This window comes from Nothoprocta perdicaria, unplaced genomic scaffold (assembly GCF_003342845.1).
Source record: "Nothoprocta perdicaria isolate Ctin4 unplaced genomic scaffold, notPer1 scaffold_62, whole genome shotgun sequence".
NCBI classification, from domain to species: Eukaryota; Metazoa; Chordata; class Aves; order Tinamiformes; family Tinamidae; genus Nothoprocta; species Nothoprocta perdicaria.
In genome coordinates, this window is record NW_020455888.1 from 3,251,545 (window position 1) to 3,277,241 (window position 25,697).

At 37.4% G+C, this 25,697-nt stretch overlaps 1 protein-coding gene across 1 annotated transcript in view; it reads left to right on the forward strand.

Annotated features, from left to right (window-relative positions):
• The window catches only part of FRY (FRY microtubule binding protein), a 193,951-nt gene that overhangs the window by 102,214 nt on the left and 66,040 nt on the right, over positions 1 to 25,697 (forward strand). The window contains exons 17-31 of the mRNA XM_026049852.1: positions 3,496 to 3,603; positions 7,670 to 7,925; positions 9,010 to 9,192; positions 10,088 to 10,174; positions 11,097 to 11,356; positions 11,730 to 11,919; positions 12,516 to 12,640; positions 12,821 to 12,878; positions 16,140 to 16,231; positions 16,427 to 16,599; positions 19,059 to 19,219; positions 20,031 to 20,141; positions 22,128 to 22,282; positions 24,975 to 25,074; positions 25,391 to 25,562. Of these exons, the coding sequence (XP_025905637.1) occupies positions 3,496 to 3,603; positions 7,670 to 7,925; positions 9,010 to 9,192; positions 10,088 to 10,174; positions 11,097 to 11,356; positions 11,730 to 11,919; positions 12,516 to 12,640; positions 12,821 to 12,878; positions 16,140 to 16,231; positions 16,427 to 16,599; positions 19,059 to 19,219; positions 20,031 to 20,141; positions 22,128 to 22,282; positions 24,975 to 25,074; positions 25,391 to 25,562 (2,231 nt within the window). The remainder of the gene's footprint in view (positions 1 to 3,495; positions 3,604 to 7,669; positions 7,926 to 9,009; positions 9,193 to 10,087; positions 10,175 to 11,096; positions 11,357 to 11,729; positions 11,920 to 12,515; positions 12,641 to 12,820; positions 12,879 to 16,139; positions 16,232 to 16,426; positions 16,600 to 19,058; positions 19,220 to 20,030; positions 20,142 to 22,127; positions 22,283 to 24,974; positions 25,075 to 25,390; positions 25,563 to 25,697) is intronic.

The window sequence follows — 25,697 nt, forward strand, 5'->3', positions numbered from 1 at the left end:
TGTAGATGGCAGAAGAAATCAAAAGCCTAGAGTGGAAAGCCTATTATCAGCTTATGCTGAGAACACTGCTTCAGGGCACTTTGCATTGCTGAACTTCAAAACGAGTGGAATAAAATCCTTAAATCCCAGTTAAATAGTCTTTCAGTTTTTCCATTAATATTCAGGCCTGTAATCAAAATCAAATCTTCATTAAAAACCCAGATCATGTGTGATAACAGGCTCACATTTCAGAAGTGCCTCGCTGGAACATAATCAAACCAGAATACTCTTCAAGGAGTGTTCAGCAGCAGTGTTTTCCTACTCCCATCCAAAATGATTATTGAAGGAAATTTCCTGGGGAGAAGTCTCTGAAGACTTGGATTTCTGGCAGACCTGAGAGACAAAGACATTCACAGAGGCCTGCAGAGAGTCCAATGTAGAGACGTCAGGGCTAGGAGGTCTAGCTCACGGCTGCCTTTAAGAGAGGTTGACATGGCAGTTGTATTTCAGGAGAAGCAGCCCTTGGAAAAGAGGTAGGGGTGCAAAGAAAAAGGATATGGACTGTTTGAGATTTACTTTTTTTCATATACTGCTAGAAAAAAATGGGCAAATTGCTGGAAATGAAGTGAATGGTGGACAGAGTCCACTGGCCAAATTCAGCTAAGGCTACAGCTGATGTAGTCTTTGTGTCTGAATGCCTTCTGTCTCTCTTGCTTCTTCCTGTGACTGTCTGGAGGACGTTGCAGACTTTCCATGTCTTCAGTTTTGTCTTACATAATTAAGCAAAGGCCATCATTACTATTTAGCAATATTCCATATTTTTTCCTACAAAACTATACTGAATACAATTCGATAGTGACAGCCATTTTTCATGAGCTTTTTGGGTGTTCAGATTTTCTAGGAAAAAAAGGAGTTTTGAAATTCGCATTTTATTTCCAAAAAAAATTACATAGTGAGGCCCTGAGCACTTAGACAAGCAGCATACTTGATCTTAGGTGTAAATATCCTTTCCATGATTTCTCATCATCAAGCCAAAGTGMTGTTTATTTTTAAAGGCAGTGAAAAGTAGAGCTCTGAAATGTAAGTTTCAGGAATTCTTGCACTTTGGTGTTGTTTGTCAGAGACATTGCAGGGTTGGAAGATCTTATCACCCAAGCTATTGTATTTTTGTCTTGCATATTATGCCCAGATTAGCTGTAACATGTACACTTAAAGGGGAAAACACACTAGAATATGTTTTTATGTACTCTTCTGAAGAAAAACTTTAAAAATGAGATACTTAATTACTGATCTTAATCCAAAACCTTACCCACTCATGGATAACATCATTAGCTGTTGCCTAACAACTTTGTAAGATAACCCTTATAAAACTATATTGCATGCAATAACTATAAAAGCTTTTGTGTTTTATATGTAATTGCTTATTTTATTCACCTTGTTCTTCCCTAGAGTTATGTATATCTTGTTCATACTGGTTTTAACATACAGATACAGCACTACATTTACCTGTGCTTTGAAGTTAATAATATTTTATACCACTAATGTCACCTTGTAAACTAAATATTTTAATTATACTTTTAGTAATATAATAGTAATATTTTAGTAGTATAATATAGATCAGGAGGAAGTAGTGAGGCAGTGAATAGTCCTTTTGAAAGTATACAGATTTTGAGATTTTCTTTGGCATTTCTAGATGTGCTTCTGTTTTTAATGACTGATCTTATAACCATTTATGGGGATGTAGTAAATGCTCCTGTGACGAGTCCTGCCAGATCCCGACTAACAAATGTCCTTTGCATCATGCACTGGGCTGTGAATTTCAATCCTGGTTGCATCCAATAGATACAACCTGTATTTCCTAACGTGCAGCCTGTCCTTAAGAGGCTGCCTCGGAGGTTTTTGCTGACACTATCCCTGTGAAATCCCATAGTGCCGGGATGGGAGCACGGACTCCCAGCCGAGCGCGGCTGCCGGCACCTGCACCCGGACATTGGGCTGCAGCCTGCGGGGCAGCAGGGCTGGCAGCTCTGCGARATGGCAGCTCCAGCCTCAGATTTGGAGCTTCTCCCGCCCCTCCTCTGACACCTGAGAAGGCACAAAACACCCACGGATTTTATATTTATACATAATTACTCATTTGCCTTCATAACAGTTTACTCTCAGACTATTATTTTTACTTGCCTCCTTATTAAATGCACAAATTGTTTACTCTTCCCAGGGACTGGTAATTAATTGATTGCCAGTGCAGTCTCTAATATGGAGATTCCATATTTTGCTTAGAAACTCTGAAGATTTCACTTTCCCCTAGAACTTCTGCAAAGTTCACTTTCAGCAAGCAAGACTCACCTGTTTTCCTGCAGATAATAAATTACAGCACTTTGCTTTTATAACTCTAACAATTTATTTCACAGTAGTTATTAATGCGACTAGTATCTGCATTAGTGTGATAGGTTAAAGGAGTTCATTTAGAACAAAATCCTCAGATGAGATGTTAAGTTTTACTCTTTTTCAGGTTAATTGCTCACTCATTCTTTGAGGAATACTTTATTTTAGGATACAGGATAAACATACAATCATTTCAAGATAACTCATTATGAAAGAAGTTTCTCCTTATTGTGCTACTTAAGTCAATAGATTAAAATCAAGTAATTGTATTGCATTACTTATGTAATACATATACATTAGGATATTCTGAGAAAGAATAGTTAATCTCTGAACTAACTGCTCTTTGTCAGCTGCTTTTCACAGAGGTAAGGCCTCCAAGCCCAGTCCTTGATGGTGCCCAATTCTGTTCTCACCCGCTTTCCTAGGCCACAGGGAGGCCTGGAGCCCCTCTCCAGACAAAAGCAGCCCTGGGGCTACTGAGGCGTGTTCTGGCTGGCCATGATTGCCCAAGAAGTGCAACCTCAGCCAGGGATCGCAGACACTCTCACCGAGGCTGCCTCTCACCTGTGCTTCTGCCTCAGTGTTTGGTGTGGGGCAGATTGGTGTGGGGTTCCTACATGCCCATGGCCTGGGGAAGGCAGCAGTCTGGCGCTGCAGGCTGTTGTTTGAGCATCTCCTAAATCTGTCACTTGCTGATGCAAATGATGGACTATAGCTGTGCTGTGATGGGGAAGTCCTGGGACGTTTCCTTATTGCCTGATCTGGAGCTCGCTGATCTGTACAGGAGGATCCTTCTCCATTTTATATCTCTACTGCTGTATCTTCCAGTTCCTGTCAGAGATAAACGAGACAGTAGTAATGGACCTTTTTTTTGTGAATACTGTATAAATATTACATATGAGACAAGTCAAAATCATAGTCTTACATTCAACAGCTGTTTCCTTCTTATTGCATCATTAGTGTTCAGCTTTTAGTCCTGAGGTTCTTACCAGGCATCTGGCCTTCCACTTTCTAAAATTCTAATATATTGTCTTGTCTTTTCTGCAAAACTGTTGTTTGATCCTTCAACTTAATTACTTGTTAAGCTCAGTGAAAATCTAGTGATCCGTAAATTTTGCTTGAAATTTTCAGTGGTGAAAGAAAACCAAAAATTGATCTGTTCAGAACATGTGTTGCTGCTATTCCTCGATTGCTTCCGGATGGAATGTCCAAACTTGAGCTCATCGACTTGCTGGCCAGGTAAGAGACTTAAAATTGCATGGCTGCCTGAGAGGAGGAGAATGAAAAAGGGAGCTACTCTGTGTGTGACTTATGTGTATATAAAGCAATCTAATATTAACAGATAAGACATTCTTCTGTTTCATTTGAAAACAAACATTGTTTCTTCATAATATTCAGTTTATTGCTATTTTTATTACCACAGCACATTAATTAACAGAAGAAAGCAAACATCTTTTTAATGCAGTAGAGAAACATAGACACATGTTCCATTTTGATTTATGATCCCTCGCATCTGTTTGGTAAAACAAAAAGCTCTAGAAGTGGTATGTTTCCAAATACATTTTTACTGATAATAGTTATTTTATTTAAAAGAATACAATAATTTTTGGATTATAAGACAGAAGGTAAATAAAATGATAAGTTTGAATTTCATATCATTCCTATTTGGGATGCATTGAATTTATCTAGATTACATCACTGAGGAAATTGACCTAYAGTACATGGCAGCTAAAACAGAGCTAGGTTTTAGAATATCAGAGCAGTACGAATTATTATCATGACAAATAATGGTCAGTAGAGGAAACTCTGTTATGTCTCAGCTCTAGTATCCAAGTGTCATAGSTCAGGAATGTCAACCTTAGGACGGTAAATCAAACCATGAGGCCCTGGCAGTGTGTTGTTGTCAGGTAACAGTGACAGAGCAGTCTTTGCCACTCAGTTCCTGCTGTCAAAATGCCCATGAGAAATAGTGGGTTTGAGGTCAGAGGCTTAYGGTCAAAAGCAGTTTGTTCTGCTCTGTGCACAACCACCCCCAGCAGTGGGCTGAAACAGTGAAACAATTAATTCTGCCTGGAGTAGGGATTTAGTCCAGGCAGGCAAACRGTCCACACTGTAAGCAAGGATAAGTGTGCGGCATGCAGATTGCAGGCGTGATTTCCTTGTTTGCTGTAAATCAGTTGTGGGATGTTTTACATTGTTACGTTATCACATTATACAAATAACTTAGTTCAGTGAATGTCAGTGAATGAAGAAAGACATGTCTTCCATTAATCTAAGATTTTAACTAACATTCTGTCTTCATTAACGGCCCTATCTTAGCTGATAGAAGATGCATGTCCACTCTGGTTTTATCTCTTTGGTCACCAAAGGTCTTTCCAGTCAGACCTTGAAAAGAACTTCACTAATCTTATCTTAGGAAAGTATAAAGTCAAGTGTGAATTTCTTCATGAATTAATTCATATATTCCCTCCTTAAAAGTCTCAAAACCATGAAAATAACTACTGTTTTATTCCTACTCTATCCTTGCACTTTATGCAGGAAAGGCCAATGGCCTCCTTAGCCACAAGGAGCTTGTGGGCATTTCTTCAGTGCAAACTGTGCAAGGGTTATGGCTATGCTAGCTCAGGGCTGCTGGCTAGTCTGAATCCTTGACAGTCAGTCAAGGTGTGTCATCAAGAGGAGCTGCGGACAGGATCACAAATCAGTTTTGGATGCATTTGCATGCACAGCCATTCCCCAACCCTGCAACCTTTGGGAAACTTTCTTCACCTTAAGCTTCGTTTCTCTCACATGTCCTATGCAAATACTGCAATGTTGCAGTAGAACTACAGAATCACTCTTTACTTCACATACTCCTTTACATCACTCTATCAGCAGAATATCCCAAACATCAGGAAAGGTTCAAAGATTTATGCCTGTTTAAGCTAGGGCAAGGTAGACTGAAAACAGTCTCCAGCTTCTGAGAAGGAGAGAATAAACTGTGTAAGAAAGTAATACCTGGCCTAATCTTGATGTCAGTCTCCAAACTACTCCAGCAACAGAGGTGCTTCTACATTAGCTGTGCTGTCCTATTGGGATGCCTCATAAGTGAGACTACGTTTTTCATTTATGTTACATCCAAAGAGATAAACTTTACTGTTCTAGACATGCTGCATAAATCTTAAATTTGAGTATTGTGTATTTCTGAGTCAGAATGATTATACATCTTGCAACTAAAATCAGTACAAGGGTAAGAGTTTTCACTGGAATGGGGTTTCAAGCTTGCACTTGTAACTGTTTTTTTGAAAGGAATCTGAGAGGCTCTTCTGGAAGGGGCCTGTGTGGGCTGTGCTGTTTGGACAGAAAGCTGCTAAATATTTTCTTCTCACCAAAGACAAAATAACATCTTTCAGTTAATGGTTCTTTTACTCACAGTTTGGTTTGAATTTTTCATCCTCACAACAGATGTGTCTTTTGGCAGTTTCCAAAAGGAATCTATAACTCAGCACCTAGACTCTCTTCCAAGACAGCTGCATTCAAATTATAAGCGCTAGAGCAGATGTCAAGTGTGTACTCTGCCTTTTGCCCTTTTGCTGTCCACTGAATCCATTCATTATAATTTCCCAAGCTAGGTTTTAAATTTAACAGACTGAAGGGCAAGAAAAGGACCATTTTCTTCCTTATTCAAGCTGCCTCTTGTAGTTTACTGAGTTAGAACCAGCAGAGACTAGGTACAGATTACTGTCAAAATACCATGTGGCCACAGACTTTCATATCATTTGTCTGTTTGTATGGGGTACTTTGCTAAGGTAAATTTGCTAATAATTCTTATTTTGCTTAAGTCTTCTTGAGTATRAGAAAAAATTCTCAGCCTTTGAATTCCTGTTCTCCAGACTCCACTATCACAGTAATACATAGATGCATTTTCAACCTCAATTTAACTTCCATCTCATTTGATAATGTCCAGCACAATTGCACAGCCACTTGGGCTCAAAGATACATTTGCTTTTTATCTTCTTTTCCATTATTACTTTGTGTCATGACAGATGTCATTTCATGGATGACTTAATCATACTCCAAGGAGTTTTGCTTACTCTTCTGCTTCTGTCATTCTAAAGAAGTGATAAAAATAGTCCTTTCTTAGCACAAAAAAAAAAAAGTTATATTTCTCAATTTATGTGGAAAGTCATGTGGATATTAAAGTGTAGCAGTTAGTCATAGTCACTAGAGGTGAAGCTTCATGGCAGTCACTTTCCTTTGACTCAAGCATGAAATTCCCCCTGTCTCTCAACCGGGCAACTGTAATGGGACAATTTTGTTCTAGTCCTACCCTCCTAACTGAATGGAGTTAGGTCCACTGCCTTTGCTGGGGTTTCCTCCTAGACTTCTGTCCCTTTCTTTATAAGGCATCTTCATTTTCAACTCCATTGAATGTAAATAAAATCCTTAAGAGGTACATGCTAGCACACTGCACAGAACTAGTCCCTTGATTAATAAAAACAAACTGCCTTATAGGCAGTGAGCCAAAAATTGCAGAACATGCTGCTCCAATTTTGCCTTTGCTTTAATCTGCCAACCTACCAAACCAGAAATAGTTTGTTAATTTTGTATCAAAAGAAAACATATACATTTTTTTGTTGTTTTGGAAAAGAACCTCATCAGGACAGATGGAAGGAAAGAAACATATTTTCCTTATAGAAGGAAAAAATGTATAGTTTTTAAGTGAATTCTAAAATTGTACAGTATTTCAGAATGGTTTTGGGGATGTCAGGTGTGTTTCAGGAGTATCTTGATCCTAAGTTGATTAAAACATAAAGAGCTTTTTTTTTTTTTTTAATTAAAATGACTATTTTTGACTGCTTTTTGGTTTGTTCTCAGTAATTATGATTCACTTTCTGGCTAAAGGTTCATTTTGACTGTTGGGAAGCTGATGTATTGTGATTCTTTTCGTATTCAAAGAAAGTAAATACTTATATGATGACATTATATATTATCCTGTAAGACTCATTATTATAACTAGGTCGATGTCATTCAYGATTTCATAAGTAAATCAAAAATATTCTTTATTCTGTGAAGCAGCACAGTTGGAGTGGAGCAAGCCCTTCCTTTAAATCCATGAACGTGCAGGCACTCTTGTATAAAGAATTATGGTAAAAACATGTTAAGGCTGTTTAATGTGGTCAGTACTAATTAAAGCATGATAGCATCATTGAAAAGTACATTGTCACTGGGGATTTTCTGTCAATTTACTGAGAAACATATGTTCATAGTGACAAGAAATAAACTCCTCAGATGTTTATTGCCTGACATTTGCTTTTGCTTCCAGGCTGTCTATCCATATGGACGACGAGCTTCGGCACATTGCACAGAATTCCCTGCAGGGTCTGCTGGTTGATTTTGTTGACTGGCGGGAGGATGTCCTCTTTGGTTTTACTAATTTTCTGCTACGGGAGGTGAATGATATGCATCATACTCTTCTTGATACTTCACTGAAGTTGCTGCTGCAGTTGCTTACGCAGTGGAAGCTCGTAATACATACTCCAGGAAAAGCTTCTGAACAGGCTAAAACCAGATCTTCCGAGGTAAGAAGTTAAGAGAGGCTTGTGTCCTAACATTTATACTACTTGAAGACTGAAATCATGTTCCACGGTTTGCTGTGTTTATAGTGTTTTGTATTTACTCACCTGAGAAGAATTCGCTACACAAGATTTTTTAAGGTAATTAGTTCAGCTGTCTTTTGAGGACAGCGCTTTCCTTGTGTAACACAGCAGATGTTACTGTTGTTGAGCAACATAAGAGAATGCATGTCAAACCCAAATAAGCATGTCAACAAAAGCGCATAAAGTGAAATATGTGTGTGTAAGATGTGGCAGAAGGACATTTTCCCAGGACTGAAACGGGTTGATAATGCTAGTGGGAATGCTGGGGACAGTGAAGTGGATCTTCCCCTCCTGTAGCCATTTCATTTGGCTGCTTTAGAAACATCWAAGGACCTGGTTGTTTTTATCAGCCTCCTGTCTCCATGTGCTGCAAACATTCCTGGGAACTGAGCAGCTTTGCTCCTGCTAGAATTTCTCCCATCTGCCATGTCCCACAGATCCTTTTATAAGGAGAGGCAATCTTCAAGCTCACTGCCTCCTAACCCAGTTGCCTTTTGGAGCCAGAAAGGATTTTTTTTTTCCCTTGGGCAAGCATAATGTCTGCTTTATATCAAAGAGGATCACTAATTAATAATAATAATAGTTTTACAAGAAAAAAAGAAAGGAGGGAAACAAAGAGAAAACCCTACATAATTTGAATAAATATTCCTAGTGAGATTTTATCTGGTGAGAGGTTTTAGAGTCCAACTGTCCAAATAAAGGGCTACATACTGCAGGAGTGAAGGACATTGCTAGACATTGTTTACTAACAATGAAGCAGGCAGTTGAATTTCAAATTAGAAGAAATTTGTTTAAAAGAACCAACCTTCATATATTTGTTTTGTGGAACAGGGTAACTTAACCCATAAATTGTGGTGGGTTGAGGGAGTGTTGTGAGTCTTCTACTTCAGTATCTTTGATTTTCTCAATTTTGACTTTATGTATGTCCAATTTAGATAGAATAGTTCTCAGAGACCTGGTTGCTAAACACCATCATTCCATTTTTTCCCCTTGTATTGTTTTATAGTTGATACCAAATGGATCCAGCCACAGGATACAGTCYGAAAGAAGCCCCTATTCCAATGTGCTACACGCAGTTGAAGGATTTGCACTGGTACTGCTGTGTAGTTTCCAAGTTGCTACTCGTAAACTAGCTGTTTTGATCCTCAGAGAGATCCGTGCTTTATTCCTGGCCCTTGGCCAGGCAGAGGTATGATCTGGAACGTTGAATTAAAATTTTCCAAAGATAAAGCTCTGAAATGATATTAGGGTTGCTTTAAACATAATGATTACATTGCAGCAGGTCACTTAGCATATAAAAAAATAGTTGGTCTGAACTTAACATTTTTATTTGTCTGAATATGACAAACCTTTCCATTTACTGGACAAGGTAACACTAATAAAAAAAAAAAAAAAAGACTGTCCAAAAATTTCCTCAATTTAAATTGAAAAGTACACGGCTATTTAGTATTTTCTCTTGATATGATGTGAATGTGAAAGACACGAAAATATCTTTCACTGGGTGGATCATTTTTGTATTGTCAGCATTATAAATTTGTATTGGAAACAAATCTCATTCCTGTAGCATAGCACTCCATAACAAAGCACAGCACAAGACACATTGAACATTATTCACATACATTCTCCTTGTATAGTAAAGACGTCCAAGTCTTTTTTTATGGATATAGAAATACGGAAAGTTGTGTTGTGTATTGGCAATCCCAGCTCAGTCGGCCATCTAAATGCCTAAGAACACAAATATGTGTGTTCACAGCAAAGGAATGCTTTAATAAACAGTAAGCTGGCTTTTTAGTCTTTTAATGCCAGATATCCAAAGTCTTATGGGATTTTCTGATATGCACTTTTGTTCAGTAAACAGTGAGCTATAACTGCTAATTAACTTCCATTTCAAACCACAGCTTGGGCTTGGTTCTGAGATTAATACAGAAAAGACAATATGCATCCATTGTGACCAATGTATTTTTTTAGTTTTTTTAGATTCATTTCATAATTTTGTTGATAATTCTAATTCATGTGCTAGAAAAACAAGAAAAGAAGTAATTTGTTAAGGAAAGCAGTTGACTTTTGTTCTCTCTGTTATCCAGGATGATGACAGGCCTATGATCGATGTCATGGATCAGTTAAGCTCTTCTATTCTTGAAAGTTTTATTCATGTGGCTGTTTCAGATTCAGTGAGTACTGCTTTACTGCTTGTGTCTACAGAGCTCATGGGCAGAACCTAGTTTGAGTTCCTAGAACAGTTTCTATAGGGAAAGGTTTGGACTGTGCTCTTTAATTCTGTGCACTGATTATAGAGCATAGCACTTCTTGCCAGTGCACATGATTTCTGACCAGTACAGCAGGGCTGGTGACTTAGCCATCCTTTCTTGTGACAGTGGATGCAGCATGCAGACAACTGTTACTTCTCATTTGAGGCATTTAGATTTAGGTGAATAATAAATATGTCAAATTACACTTTAATTCCACAAGATTGTTTTCTTAAAAAAATATTTAGATGACAGTAGATAAATGATTTCTTGATATCATGAGACCCTTACTTGCTCATGAGGGTTGCAGAGCTTAAAGTGGATTYAAACCTTGGTTCAGTGAACTGCTTAAGAGCTTGCTTCAACCTTTCAATTCCCTTGACTCATATCGCAACACCCTGCTGAATTCTGAAGAATGTTATTAATATCAATTATATTTATTGCATTGCATTGTCATTCACTGTATTGCATGAGCTAARATCCTGCTGGTTTGTTCAGACACTGAACTTAAGGACAGTCTATACATGCTATAGACTGCAGCCTGAAACAAAAGACAGTGGAGGGGCAAGGAGGTGAACAGAGCCAGGAGACTATATTGGTCAGCATGGCAGGTAGTCATTGTGATGCTTAAGGGCAAGATGTTGTCTAAATTGTGCCTGGCACAGTAAACAGGACCTGTAAGGAGGAACCTGAGAGGACATAATGAGGCAGCTCTTTGTGAAAAGGCATATTTGAAAAATCATACAGAAGATGGCCACAGACCTTGAAGATAAAGGTGAATTCTGAGGGGGCAACACAGSAGGGAGTAAGTTGCCCTCGCTGTGATTTTTTAACTTCTCTCTCGCAGACAGCCATCCCGCTCACACACAGCGTGGACCTGCAGTGGCTGGTGGAGTGGAACGCGGTCCTGGTGAACAGCCACTACGACGTTAAAAGCCCTTCCCATGTGTGGATATTTGCACAGTCGGTCAAGGACCCGTGGGTTCTCTGCCTTTTCAGCTTTCTTCGACAAGAAAATTTACCAAAACATTGTCCTACAGCGCTCAGCTACGCTTGGCCATATGCTTTCACTAGGCTGCAGCTGATAATGCCTCTGGTGGATCCAAAGTAAGTGGCAAGCCACAGACAAGTTTAATTTTGATGTGGTGTGYGTGATTTTAACACAAGTTATATGAATCTCCTGTTTCAATATTAGTTCATAAGTCCTGCAGCTCTGTTACTCAAACGTTGATTTCTGAGTCTGATAATTGCAGCTTGCAACTCACACTCTTGTTTTTCAGTCTTGATGATTTTTTCTGTGTATCCTGTCCTGTTGATTAGCAATTTTTGTGGCTATATAACCTTTTTAAAACATAGTTTTATAATCATATGTGCCCTTCTTTAAAAACATGCATGTTATTTTAAAAATATTTTTAAATACTGTGTAGTTGATGTCTGGAACTGATTTAAGAATTCTAATTAATTTGTTTTTAAAATCTAGTATTCCTGTTAATGCAAAGAAAACAAGTACTGCCAGCAGTGGAGACAACTATGTTACTTTGTGGAGAAACTATCTTATTCTCTGCTTTGGAGTAGCAAAACCCAGTATTATGAGCCCAGGGCACCTGCGTGCTTCAACGCCRGAGATCATGGCTACCACTCCGGATGGCACCGTGAGCTATGACAACAAGGTGATGCATCCTGTTTCAAACACACTATTCTGTATCCACCTGAAGAAGTTTTAAACTGTATCTGCATGGGAAATCACATCTTGATTAAAGTATTTCAGTTAGATGACTGTTTTAATTCCTTTGCAGAACACTCCAGTGTGTAAAACTACAACGCTATTAAGCAGTAACTAACAATAAATTTTGGAAAATTGTTGTATGCCTCTAGGACATGGTGGAGTATAATATGAAACATAGTGCCAAGCAGTAGAAGCCTGAGAGGAGCAGTAGCTCCACAAATCCTAGAATAGTATTTGTGTCCAGTAGCTCCACTAGAATATCTTAATGAAATTACAAATTCAGGAAATTGCAATATGCTAAATGAAAGTAAAGAGATTTCTCAGCTCTGCTTACTTGSTAGACCTGATACAATTATGATATTTCAGACATCCGGTCAGCCTGAGGTATTAATCCCCGTAATTGTAAAATCATTTCAATTCTGTTTCTCAAAGTGCATATYGATTCTGCTTACAGTCTGCTTTTTGTAAACTTTTTTTTTACTTAATATTGATAAATCTGACAACCTTCACAAATTAAATGGTTTTCCTAATATATTTTAGGCTATTGGAACTCCATCGGTTGGTGTTTTACTAAAGCAGCTAGTGCCATTGATGAGACTTGAAAGCATAGAAATAACAGAATCACTTGTATTAGGATTTGGAAGAACCAATTCCCTTGTTTTCAGGTACTTTTCTATATCTCAGTGATTTGTCTCTAGTTCAAATGAATTACTTTTATTGTAATTCAAATATACTCAATATTTTATGTGCCCTTTGAACTTTTTTTTTGGAATGCAATAAATAAAAAATTGATGTTTGTCAGAGGAGGCTAGATTTTGTTAAAAAGACTTTTTTTTTTAATTTAGGGAATTAGTAGAAGAACTTCATCCGCTAATGAAAGAAGCCCTAGAAAGAAGACCAGAGGTTAGTGGAGTAGATTAAATGTACTTGTTTGTCTAGACTGCAAAATGAATTTTGAAGTAGCAATTTTATCTCCTTGAAAATCAGAAATGTTCCCTGTGATTGTAGAAATCAAAAGGTAATCTCTACATAGATTTTTTTAAAAAATAATTGTGTATTAGAACATTAGTTTCCATAATTTTATTAAAACTTACTTTAATTTAAGTTGGTCAGTACAATACAAAATGTGCAATATTGAAATCTTTTCTAAAGAAAAAAGAATATAGTTAAAATGGGCCCTTTTCATAGTGAACTTAGAGATATTGCAAACCCACTTGCACACAGAGCTGGGCTGCAAACATGTTTCGTAGAGGTGTACGAGTGAACAAAAATGATTTTCAAATGATTTTACATCATTGATGGATTCAAGTGATTGTTTCAAATGATTGTTTGATTGTTGAAATGRTATTTTTTATATGCAGGATCATCTATTTCAATTTCAGCTGATTCCATTCTAAGTACATCAGGTCAACAGTGATAAATTCATGAGAGTTAGCACCTTTCTTATAGTATTTACCTTTGTTAGAATAGAAAGCAGTGCTAGAAGGGATCTTATCAGATCCTCCCATCCATTCAAAAGAGTATCATCTAGTCCTGTCCTGTCCCTATGGCAGATACTATCTTAGCTCTTTTTTGAAATTTCTTATGATAGGTTCAGTAGCCCCTCTAGGCCGTTGAGTCATAGGCTGTGTCTGTGCTGCTAAACAAAAAGCTGTGGGGAAAGATCACMTATTGGGCCTCAGTTGCCACGTTGATCAATTCTTACTTCACTCTCTGGCCCTGCTTTGGAGCTGGCTGCAAAACAAAACTCTAAATTGGCTCCGGAGGTAACTCACTCCCAGGATAGACCCCCAAAGCCCGCTGAGCACCACCTTCCAAACTACCCTGGCTGCTTTTGCTTTCCTCTGTCATCCCCCACCTCCGAGTGTGCAGCAGTCTAAGGGCAAGTTACAAAAGCACTACCCTAGCTGCAACACAACTCTAAAATCAGACACTTTGTGATGAGAAGACATATGGTGATCCTGCCTTATGGCCTTGCATGAGTCCTGCTGGGCAGGATGTAGCCAGTTTCCTTGGCATGAGGCAAGCAGTAGATGCCACAGGATGGCCTGTGCTGCTTAGTTTGGGAGCAGAAACAGTCCCTGACCATGTGTAAATGCAGACACAGCCGCTGTGTCCCTGCCATTCTGCTGGTAAATGTGCCCAGCTGCGTGCCAGAAGCAAGGCCGCTGCAGTAATAGCGTGCTCAGCCTAGGCTAGTTTACATGGTTCTTGAACAACTTCCTATTCATTGCACTCTTCTCCCCAACATTTTCAGTACGGTCCCCTCATGGTGACCTGGTGTGTCATTCCTGTCTACTCTGCCATAATCTTTGGCGCAGAAGCCATGCAGAGAATAGTGGTTGTGAGGAAGTTAAATCATGAGTAGGCAGAAGGAGACATTTAGCTATGCCCAATATTGAAGCAAAAATGAATTCCATCAGCAGGCAGTTCATCCATGGTAATTATTATGTGAACAGTTCTTGATAACTCTGTATCTGGGAAACATCCCCTGCTGTTCCCACCTTGTGGGCACACATCAATCCATGTGGTCGCCTTCCAACCCCCTGAAGTCCTCAGTTTGGCGATGATTTATTTTTGTATTGGATAGATTATTGTACATGTTACAGCAACAACTTACCTTAGCATTTCTAACTGCACCAGAAAGGAACATCCCAAATGCAAGAGTGCACTGCAAGAGCAAGTGAAACCACTGGATATTTCAGCAGAGGGATCTGAGAGCAAGGGCAATGACATTATTTCCACGTTGCTCCTGGTGGAAACAGAACACTGCAGTTCTGGGCCCCCTTTCTGCAAGTCGTGCCATCTGTAAACCCAGGAGTGATCTAGGGGTCAGGTAGCTTCAGAGAACATGGCAGGCGCCCGTGTTAGCACGCAGGTGTCCAGCACTCCAGAAATTCCTTACTTGACCTGACATACGCTGTGACTAGAAAGAGAATTATCGGGACAGCCCGGAACTGCAGGAGTAAACCAGTAAGTGGTTTTACCTAAGATCCCCCTGTGGGCACTCGCACCAGGCTTGCCTCAGCATGGAGTTAACAGCATCACCTCTGCTGCAGGAGGCAGCTGGGCTGTGTAAGTGCTGTGTTGCAAAAGCACTGCATAGCAGGCTTAAAACTGCTACATGTGCTTCCTGGAATCTCAAACTCAWAAAGGGAACAAGCCAGAGCTCTAAATAGGACAAATCCTAGGGCATAAGGTTGAATAAAACCTTTGCCTAGGATGCTGCAGACTGCCCATCCTGGGGCAGAATACCAGAGAAAGTATCACTTTTCTTTTCCCAAGCATCTGCAAAGCCACACCASGAGGTGCGAGCAGCCTTTGATCTGCCTCAGTATTGCCTTTCTTATGTCCTTAAAATGAAAGTTTGAGCTTTCTCTGAGCTTATCTTGTTCCAAAGGYAAGTTTTGTTGCAGAGTGCAGTGGCACCTTTTCGACCTTGCATTTTATTTATCTTAGTGGAGATGCAGGATGCAAAGGAACAAGTCATTTTAGCCCTTCAGCAAAGAACAGACCTTGCTGCATCCACATATTTCAAAGGTAAAAGAGAACACACAAAGGAGAGCTTTCTGGAAGACACAGTGAACCAGCTAACAACAGTGCAGACCTATTCTACACAAAGAGGATATTAGCTGTGTACATTGCAATCAGTGCATCCCAAAGCCTTGTACTACAAGGATGTCTTCAAGTGAGCTGTCTTTACTATGAATGATGATGTAGCTGCGGCATTACTGAGTTCAAGAATGGCTAAACACTAAAATATTTATGTGGGATCTGAGTAGCCATACTGCACAGTGCCTTACAGTGCCCAGACAAGATAGTGTAAAGCTAACATGAATATCCTGCTATCTGAAGAAAGCAATTTTTTTGGCACAGAAGCCTTGAGTATTAAGTTTCACCCGCTATTTCAAGAAATCATGTCCGTATTTTCAGTGAAGACTAATGTTGCTGTTAACAGTTTGTAATAAAGGCAAAAACGTGACCATATCTGCATTGCAGTTTAAGCACAAAATTATTGTAAAATACTCAATTGCAGTCAATTTCCATCATGACGAAAGTGCTTAGACCGGACTTCTTAAAATGGGCTGCTTAGATTTATGAAGTTACTAGTWTTTAATGTATACACCCATGCATATAAAAAATGGTTTTTTTTTTTATTCCAAGAATAAGAAACGTCGAGAGCGACGAGATCTGCTGAGGYTACAGTTACTGCGAATATTTGAACTACTCGCTGATGCTGGTGTTATAAGTGACAGGTAGGACTATCACTCATCATAAAAATTGATCTTTAAGTGAAGTAGTTTTCAGTGGTTACAACACTGAGTTTATATCAGGATTTTTTTTTTTTTTGAAGAATATAAAGTAGGTAGAGATGTTTATGTTTCATCAGAAAGCTTASTGTAAGTACACTGTTATTCTATTCTAATGTGCAATTTCTTTTTTTATGCCAGTACAAATGGAGCCTTAGAAAGAGATACGTTAGCCCTTGGGGCCTTGTTTCTGGAGTATGTTGATCTGACCCGCATGCTTCTGGAGGCTGAAAACGATAAGGAAGTTGAAATTCTTAAGGACATGAGAGCTCATTTCAGTGCAATGATTGCCAACTTGATTCAGTGTGTTCCAGGTAGGCTGCAAAATTATCTCAACGTACTACRAAATCACATTTATTATTTCTGTAGGAAAGGTGATTTATTATTTCGTCTTGCCTGTTTATTAATGTTTGTGAGTTATATATGGACAAAATAGTGAAAGTCTATCAAGATACAGATTAATTTTCCTTAAATCTTGATGAAGCTTGTCATTTTCRTATGTAAAAATCTCCTGTTTACAAACTCAACAAAGAAATTATCTGTGACCTCTAGGGCCTTCAGATTTTTTTTTTAACACAAGACCTTATTTTCTCTCCTTTGACTTCAGTGCTAGACTCTTATAAATATAGTCAGGCCTTGAAGAATACATGTAGGTGCAGAAAATGGGGAATGTTTTTAATAGGAGAAAACTTGCATGAGATTTTGAGTATTTATCCCATTTTGTTTGAAACTCCTGTTGTTTTTGCAGAGCAGAGACAGATCTGATTTYATACTCTGTACATTGTAAAATCATTTCAGAAATTTAGAGCAATTTGATTAACAGAAAACATACAGGCAAAAAAATGCCTGCTTTAAAGGACTCTGTGTAAATTGTGGAAGATAAAGTAGTCTGGAGTTTACTCAATGCGTGTACATTTGTTATCTCCAGATCATTTATGAYAGGACATAACAGCAGTTGTAACAGGGAAGAATTCAAAAGAGTGMAGAAGGGGAATAAAGAATGAAAAAATGCCTTAATGTAAATTCCGAGGAGGCAAATTGTTATCAAAGTTGTGCGGTTGMTTTCAGTGGCAAGTTACATAAAAATAATAGCTAAACAAGATAAGGATAAAAATGGTATCTCTGCCATTCTCAGGAGTCAATAAAAAAATAACACTTGGAGTTAAATGGTGTCAAGTTCTAGCTGCTTTTAATGAACAAAATACCTTTTTGGTGTTCCTTTATTCTTGGATGGTACTCATTAAAAATACACAATATCTCCTATGTTCACTTCGCAGTATTTGTACAGGATTTCCCCCTTTCGCGTCTCCCTTCAGACAAGGCACATGGCAAAACAACTGCATATTTTATGAATTTTACACAATGGCACGGCTATACTCTGTGTTCTGAGAGGATGCTGTAATAACCATTGCATGTAAATAATTTAGCCTTTAATAATTATRGAGAGGTACTTTCTGCTAACAAGCCTACTTTAAAATATGCCAATAACAACATAACCATTACGTATAATTCCTTGCAAATCTTTACTTTGTCAGCATCTGCTGTCTCCATGCTATTGCTCATACTGACTTGCATGTGTATTGTCTCGTTAGAGTTTGTTGGCTTCCAGCATAGTCTCCAGGAGAAAAATAATTGACCATTATCAATTTGCCACTCTCTTCAATAAACACCCGATAAAAATACTTGTACAGGTTCTTTTAAATGACCAAAAAGGTAGTAACTTGTTCCTGGCATCTAGGAGCAGCCTGAAAACTCTGCCGAATGTCTCTCCCATGGATTGCACCTGATCCCCTTTCTGGCCTTACAGTCCAGGGGCAGGAGAGTTGCAGTAGTTGGTCACTGGCCTGGCGAGGTTCTCAGGAGGAATTGGCCCATTTATTGAAAAATTTCTTTTGCAGAAAAGGCAATATTTAATTTGGCCTTTTTTCCTTTCGCAGATAGAATTTTGTCATTTCTGCTTCATCAGGATTTTTTTCCTTTCTTCAGACAAGAGCATGATAGAGGCTGTGGAGTCTCCTTCTCTGGAGATCTTCCAAACCGACCTGGCTGCCACTCTGTGCTCTARGTGTCCCCTGTTGGAGCAGGGGTGTTGGACTAGATGGTCTCTAGAGGTCCTTGCCAACCTCAACCATTCTGTGATTCTGTGTGATTCTGTGATATATCTTGTGTCTAGGTATCTGTTTAACATAGGACTCTATCTATGAGGTTTAGAACTACACCAGATGATAGTGATTCTTTGTTGTGTTAGTTCTTCCTTTCAGATACTTCCATCATGGTTTGTTCAGGGGGAATTAAAACATGTTTGAGGTAATTTAGCTGTTCAGTACGTATACTGGATCTTTCAATAAATAAAATTATAACAAGTTTCATTATTTTTATTACCATGTATTCCAGTACAGTAACCCACACTGTTTCAGCTTGCCTTATAAGCATTGAAAACACCAAATGATTACCATCAACAGAATACACGAGGTAGTGATTCTGTAAGCTTGATTTTCCAGTTGGCTTAGTGCATACTATTTGTAAATTCAGATGCATTTTGCGTATAAACACATATTATTTCAGAATTTAAGGGTCTTGAGACCTTTAAATGTGAGATTTAAAAACAAACTCTTCGATATTTTGAAGGGTATCGTGAACATTTAAGAAAAAAAAACAGACATTAGGAGATGTCTACATGTAGATATTTGAAGCTCATATGCCATTATGTCTGTCAGGTGACTGTTTATTTAACATTAACAAACCCCAACTATTTCTATTTCTATTCACACAGTTCACCACAGGAGATTTCTCTTCCCTCAGCAGAGCTTGAGACATCACCTCTTCATCTTGTTCAGCCAGTGGGCAGGACCTTTCAGTATTATGTTCACACCACTGGACCGCTACAGTGACAGAAATCATCAGATTACAAGATATCAGTATTGTGCATTAAAGGTATTAAACATTCTCTGTTAAAATCAATAGTAACAAATCTCCAATAAAAATGAAAATAATCTTGTATTTATTGCTTCTTATTTCACAGTAATTTGAATTGGCAACCTTAATCCAGTCTTTGTATATGTCTATATAATAAGATACAACAGTATTAACCACTGAAGTTCTATTTTTTCCATGCAGTTATTTTTCAAGACTAATTATTTTGAAAAGCTGAATGCAATTTTTGAAATTGTTTAACTGTTCATTACAGATTATTAGATCAAGTGAGAGGATATTAGGCCTAAAATTAAAAACAGGGGCAGTTTAGTATCACATGCATATCTCAGGACTGTCTCCCACGCTTGCCTAGGGAGATGCTCGGTAATATTAAAATACTTCTGCAGCAGTAGCAGTTGTGCCTCCCCCATGTGAGTAAGATGGGAAAATAATAACCTACATACTTACATAAGCCTCATCGCTTGATATCAAACAATTTTAATTTTTAGAGATACTATTAAAACATATATTTAATTGTGGTTATAGCCTCATTTATGAAAACTTTAAAATGGCAAAATTTATTTTGAAAGATGGGGAAATTGTGCCATAGTATGCCTACCAAAATGCTTAAACTCAGTCTTATTTTAAAAGCAAGTAACATCATCAATTCTTGAAATCTGGGAAAACCAGCTAGGACCATTTTCACCATAATTTCTTCAAAACTAAAAGCATAGATCAGTCTTTTTAGCCCAGTTCATCTGGACCCCCGTCATTTGGAAAATTTCACTCACAATGTTAGTTTTTATGTAACTGAAGTTCCTCCTATTTCTAGGCCATGTCAGCTGTGCTCTGCTGTGGACCTGTGTTTGACAATGTTGGTCTTTCTCCYGATGGTTATCTGTACAAATGGCTTGATAACATTCTGGCCTGTCAAGACTTACGGGTAAGTACCCATCAAAAATGCAACACTGATTATTTTAAACTCTCTATTGAGCTTGTACAGTAAGAACTGTGATTATACACACTCTACTTTGAGCAGGAAACAATCTTTTTTTTATACTAGGCTCTAACAGAGAATTATAATGAATTAAAGAAGTGTTTAAATAGTAAAAAATATATACATAATTTCTGGGCATAGAATTAATGTAAACAATAAACTAAAAAATTGCCTCATGGCTCAGATTTTTTGCAACAGTAATTTCAGCTTTTTATTTGCTGCTAAATGAAAGATTAAAGACACAATGAACTCAAAAATATTTGTATTTCTATTTGGAGTAATTCCACCCACCTGCTTCAAGTTTCTGTGGCATAAGAATGTAAAATGACTTCCTGCTCAGTATCACAGATGCTGGTGAAACAAATCTGAGTCACTGAAAGTGAGTGGGTTGTCTTCTTCCAAAGAAGACAAGAGGATAAATGATTTAGAAGAGGAAAGTTTGGGGGTATTTTTTAATCACATAATAGATTATTCTTGCTTTTTTTTCCTCTATTTCTGCAAAGATGTTTCTTTTATTGGCGGTCTAACTACCCAATAATATTTCTGGTTTAAGCACTGGTTGGAGTACCTCCTTGTTCTCTTTGCCTTTTTACCAACAGATTACCGATGCACTCCTTTGATCTCTATAGTTTTGTGATTTAATCAATGGTGTTTCCATTTGTGGCACATTGTGCTTTGTCCTGCTGTTGTCTCTTCAAGGCCCAACCCAGCACATGGAATTTTGCTAGAAAAAAATGGAGACAACAGAGCTTGAAGGCTTGTGGAGCAACTACAGGATATTCACAGTAGAAATAGTATTTTTTTAGGAAAATAGTTGAGCAAATTAGAGGAAAGAAAGGATGGCTAAAGAGAGAATCTRTTGGAATTTAGGTAAAATTCAGATGTGCAGGTAGAGGCAGAGCTATAGAGCTGTGTAGGAGTGTTATGTTCTTGTGGATGTGGGAATGAAATGCCGTGAACAACAAAGTAGAAAAAGATATACTCTTCCTCCTGGCKTGTTTTCATTATTGTCATTAAATATTATATTGCCTTTCCTAATTGATCAGTAATACACGCCATGCATAAAGTAACTGAGGACAAAATATATCTTTCTTTAACTCCTCATGTTGAAATGCAAAGACTGTATGTAAAAGATGATTTTTTTTCCTCATAAACTAGTCTCTGCAATTCATGATTAATCTCTGTAATTAAGACTAAGAGGGGGATCCTGTCAGTCCATTAACATTAGATATCAGTTAAAGTCTTTAAAAGAAGTTAATTACTCTTCTAATGTGACAGAATCTTGTTAAGCCCTAGTGTTTGGTGTCACTACTGTCCTCAACTGAAGGATCACAAAGTCAAGCCTTAAGCAGAGGGTTTGTTGCACTGATGATCCCAGGATTAAGTGCAACAAGATTTCRAGAGAGAGGTAACATCCCTATTAGATCATTTGATGTAGCTGGATTCAAATTTTCAGACCACAGGCCTGCAAAAGATATTGGTTCTCTTTGCCTGCCCTTGCTTGTGCTAGTCAAAGGAATTATAAAGATGAAAGCATGTGACTTTGTGGAACTCAAGTGAAGTAGGAAATAAGCATTTAACCAACTGGTTAACTGATATACGTGGATGTTGTCTAAGCCTATCTGTGAGGTACACCTTAGAACTAGCTTTGCTAATGATTCTGTTTTACGTGCTTAATTTTGGAAACCTCTCTTGAAAACAAATTTTATTTCTGTGGCCTTTATACAGACATTTGTTTGAAGTGATGGATATTGAAAAATGAGTTACAGTTCAATTGTCCTCCTTAGAATATTTTTATGATAAATTTTCCAATTTATTTTCACGTATTCTCAATACTAATATTTCACATTAACCTCTATTATATAAAGAATTGTAGAGAATGAACATTTCTGATTTTACCAATCCTGTTTCCACATGCACATGTATTCTCAGGTTCATCAACTTGGATGTGAAGTTGTAGTCCTCTTACTTGAATTGAATCCAGACCAAATCAATCTCTTCAACTGGGCTATAGACCGATGTTACACAGGGTCCTACCAGCTTGCCTCTGGATGTTTCAAAGCCATTGCAACTGTGTGTGGAAGCAGGTATGAAATAATCTGTAATTAAATTTAGGGTATGTTTTACTCACTGTGAAACAAAATCAAATCTATTATTTCTACAACAGTTCTAAGTGATCATTAGGTTTTATATTACTACCATGTTCTAATATAAACATTTTAAAATTATTTCTGAATTAACAAATAATGTGTGAACCTCCTTGTTTACTGTTCTGGTTTGGAGTCTGATGTGAAGGAGTAAAGGGAAAAAAATACTTGTGGAATACTTGTACAAATATCTGTGGAAGGAAGAAGGGAGGAACATGCATAGCCAGTCAGGATATAAACCCGGAACATCCATTGAGAAAGTCATCTCTGCACATTAGGAAGCCACAGGAGAAAGGGACTGAGGATGAGTGTTGGTGCTGYATGGCACGTGCTGTCTCTGCAGATACGCTCACCTTACAGTGCTAGCAGAGGCATCAGGGTGATTGAAAGAGTCACATCAAGAAGACCAGTGATCAAACAAGCTGACAGCCAGCTCAGCTGCTTAAACACTTCCAAGTGCAAAGAAAATTCTTTTTCTAATTGGCTTTGATCTGGTTTGGTTACCTTTTCCTCTTCTGTAGACTGATGTCATCGCTGACACTGCTATACACAAGCTACAGCAAGACATAAGGAGAAATTACAGCTTTTGTGTCAAGCCATCATAAAACTCCCTTTTTTTGTATCTTTTCAAGACCAAAGCTGTAGAGAACTTCTCTAGTAGACTAAAAACAGAATAAAATTCACATGTAATTAAAAAGTTGAAGTAAACACAAAAAAAAAATCTTCTTGACAAAAACATAATTTGGCAAGATGTCTAATCACCATAGTTCAACAGAGAAATATGTACGATACATCAAATCAAAACAAGCCAAGCATTTCAGAATTTATCCATAAAAAACATTATTTTGTTCTTACAGCAACAGCTGGAACTATACACTGCATTATACTGAGATTCTAGAAGTATGAATGGAATGTTGTCTTTGAAAAATCAGTTATCTTAAGTTGCTTTCTTAATGTTTAATGAATAGTCAAGCATAATAGATCTTCAGCTAGGCACTGATCTTGTAGCTGTAGATTTGTATAATGAAAAAACTATAAAATATGTTATCTAGGCTTTTTTTACATTTTTTTCAAGAAATATCAGCAAATACTTTATATGGTTTCAAACRCCATGGGAACACTATTACAAGCAGATAACTGTTTGGCCTATGCCACGAGCAACTTGAGGTGGATGGGAACAGTAAAACATGTCTCAGTTAAAGGAAACTTTTATCTGAAGGCAAAAGTGTAAATTCTCCCCTTTAGTATTTAAGGGACATACACAGGGCATAGCTGCCAACACTACATGCATAATGGTATGTACCAAGATCTTGATTTGTATGCTTGAGAGAAATGAAAGAACAAAATAACTTTTTTAACTGTCCAGAAACTACTGAATGTTCAATTTCTTGRAAAAAAAATGATCATTTAAATAGAGGCTTGAGAAAGGATGAAATACTCTCAGAGTAGAGAGACATACTCCCAAAGTAGATAGACAAATGCATCAATATTGACCATATTCCTTCAAATAGTTYTTCATTCATAGAAAGACTCCTGCAACAAAGCTCTCCTTTTTTTWAAAAATTTTATTTGTCAGCTATTTTACTAAATTCTTTTCCGTAGGCAAGTTTTTTCTTTTTCAACTTGAATCCATGCATACTATAATGTGTCTTCTAATGAGACCCTTTTAAGTTCAGTCTATTTATGTATTTATTTATTGGTCTGTTTTATCCATAAATTTTAGGGAGCTGCTTGTTGAAATTGGCAGTTTGTGATTTTTGAGAGGGGAGTTTGAATTTTTTAAGCTCAGTGGAAATACAGAGAGGCAGGTGTAGAGCAGTGTGGAATATACTTGGAATTACCCCAAATGCCCTGTACCATGCACATGTTGGCTGTATTTTTAACACTACAGTATCCAAACAGGGATTCTCTATCAATCCTGGAATACTGTGGTTAAATCTAGGGTGAGAAATTGAGGCTTCATAAGGAGTCTAGCATATGTTTAGAAATCATCATGAGAAATAAGTTGAAGCTTGATTAATGAAAAGTGAAATGATAAGACAAGGAATTAGTTTTCTATCAGTAATCTCATGAAACTTACTTTAATCAATTTACGCCTACAGTAAACTGACTTTATAAGGTAGGGGACATTTTTGAGCAGTCTTTGTATTTACACTTTAAATACAGTTTTGAAAGAACTATGTAAGAAGGTATATGATGGAGATAGTATCTTTTTTATTTTAGACACCATTTTAAACTGCAGCTTGATTTGAAAATAATTTATCCTTGAAAATTCTCTATTGTTGTCCATCTCACGTGGATTATTCTACAAGCACTTTATGTTATAAATTAAAGTGAATTGATAGATAGAGACTCAGGTATTGTGTTTCTCACTGTGGGCTACTCAGTGCATTCTTAAGCATTGGTCCAAGATAATTATAAATAATCCCTTCTCTCTTCCCATTCAACAGATAGTCCTTTAATGAGGCAGTCACAGTCTGCATTCCTAAGAGCTCCCATTCCCATATTCTGATTGTAGAAGAGAGAAAAGAAAGATAGCATTCTCTTTAGACCATATTACACAGTAAATCAGAGTGAAAATAATCTGCATTCCTCACCAACACTCACAAAAACGTACTGTTTATTCTTCTAGGAACTATCCTTTTGATATAGTGACGCTTTTAAACTTAGTGCTGTTCAAGGCATCTGACACCAACAGAGAGATCTATGAAATTTCCATGCAACTTATGCAGGTATGTATCAGTTCCTTATTTAAAAAAATGCATGTGCCCTCCTGTTTTGGTGTTTTTTTTTTTCCTATGGACTTGTAATAAAGTGCTGTTTATTTACTTTTAAGTTTTGTTTTAAAAGTAAAATTTAGTTTTGTCTTGGCTGTAATGAGAATATTTATCTTACAAAAATGGAAAACGATTAGTTATGATGTCTTAAATTGGAGAGTTTACATAAAAGCATATAGATCATTCTCTGATACCAAGAATTGAAATACTGATACTCTCTGAATTAATGAGTTTTTATTATCTCATTACATGTTTTTCTTCTCTTTCATAGATCCTTGAATCAAAGCTTTTTGTTTATTCCAAAAAGGTGGCTGAGCAAAGACCAGGCAGTATCTTGTATGGTACACATGGTCCATTGCCACCTCTTTATAGTGTCTCACTTGCCCTTCTTTCATATGAACTAGCAAGGATGTATCCTGAACTTACCCTTCCACTTTTTTCAGGTATCTATATCTGTTTGGCTTGTTATCTGTTTTTTTATATGAATCATAGACTGTTCAGAGATTTCTGTTTATGAATAACAATTCTGTTTATAAGTGTAACTTAACTTGATTTTATTCTGGTTCTAATCAAACTTG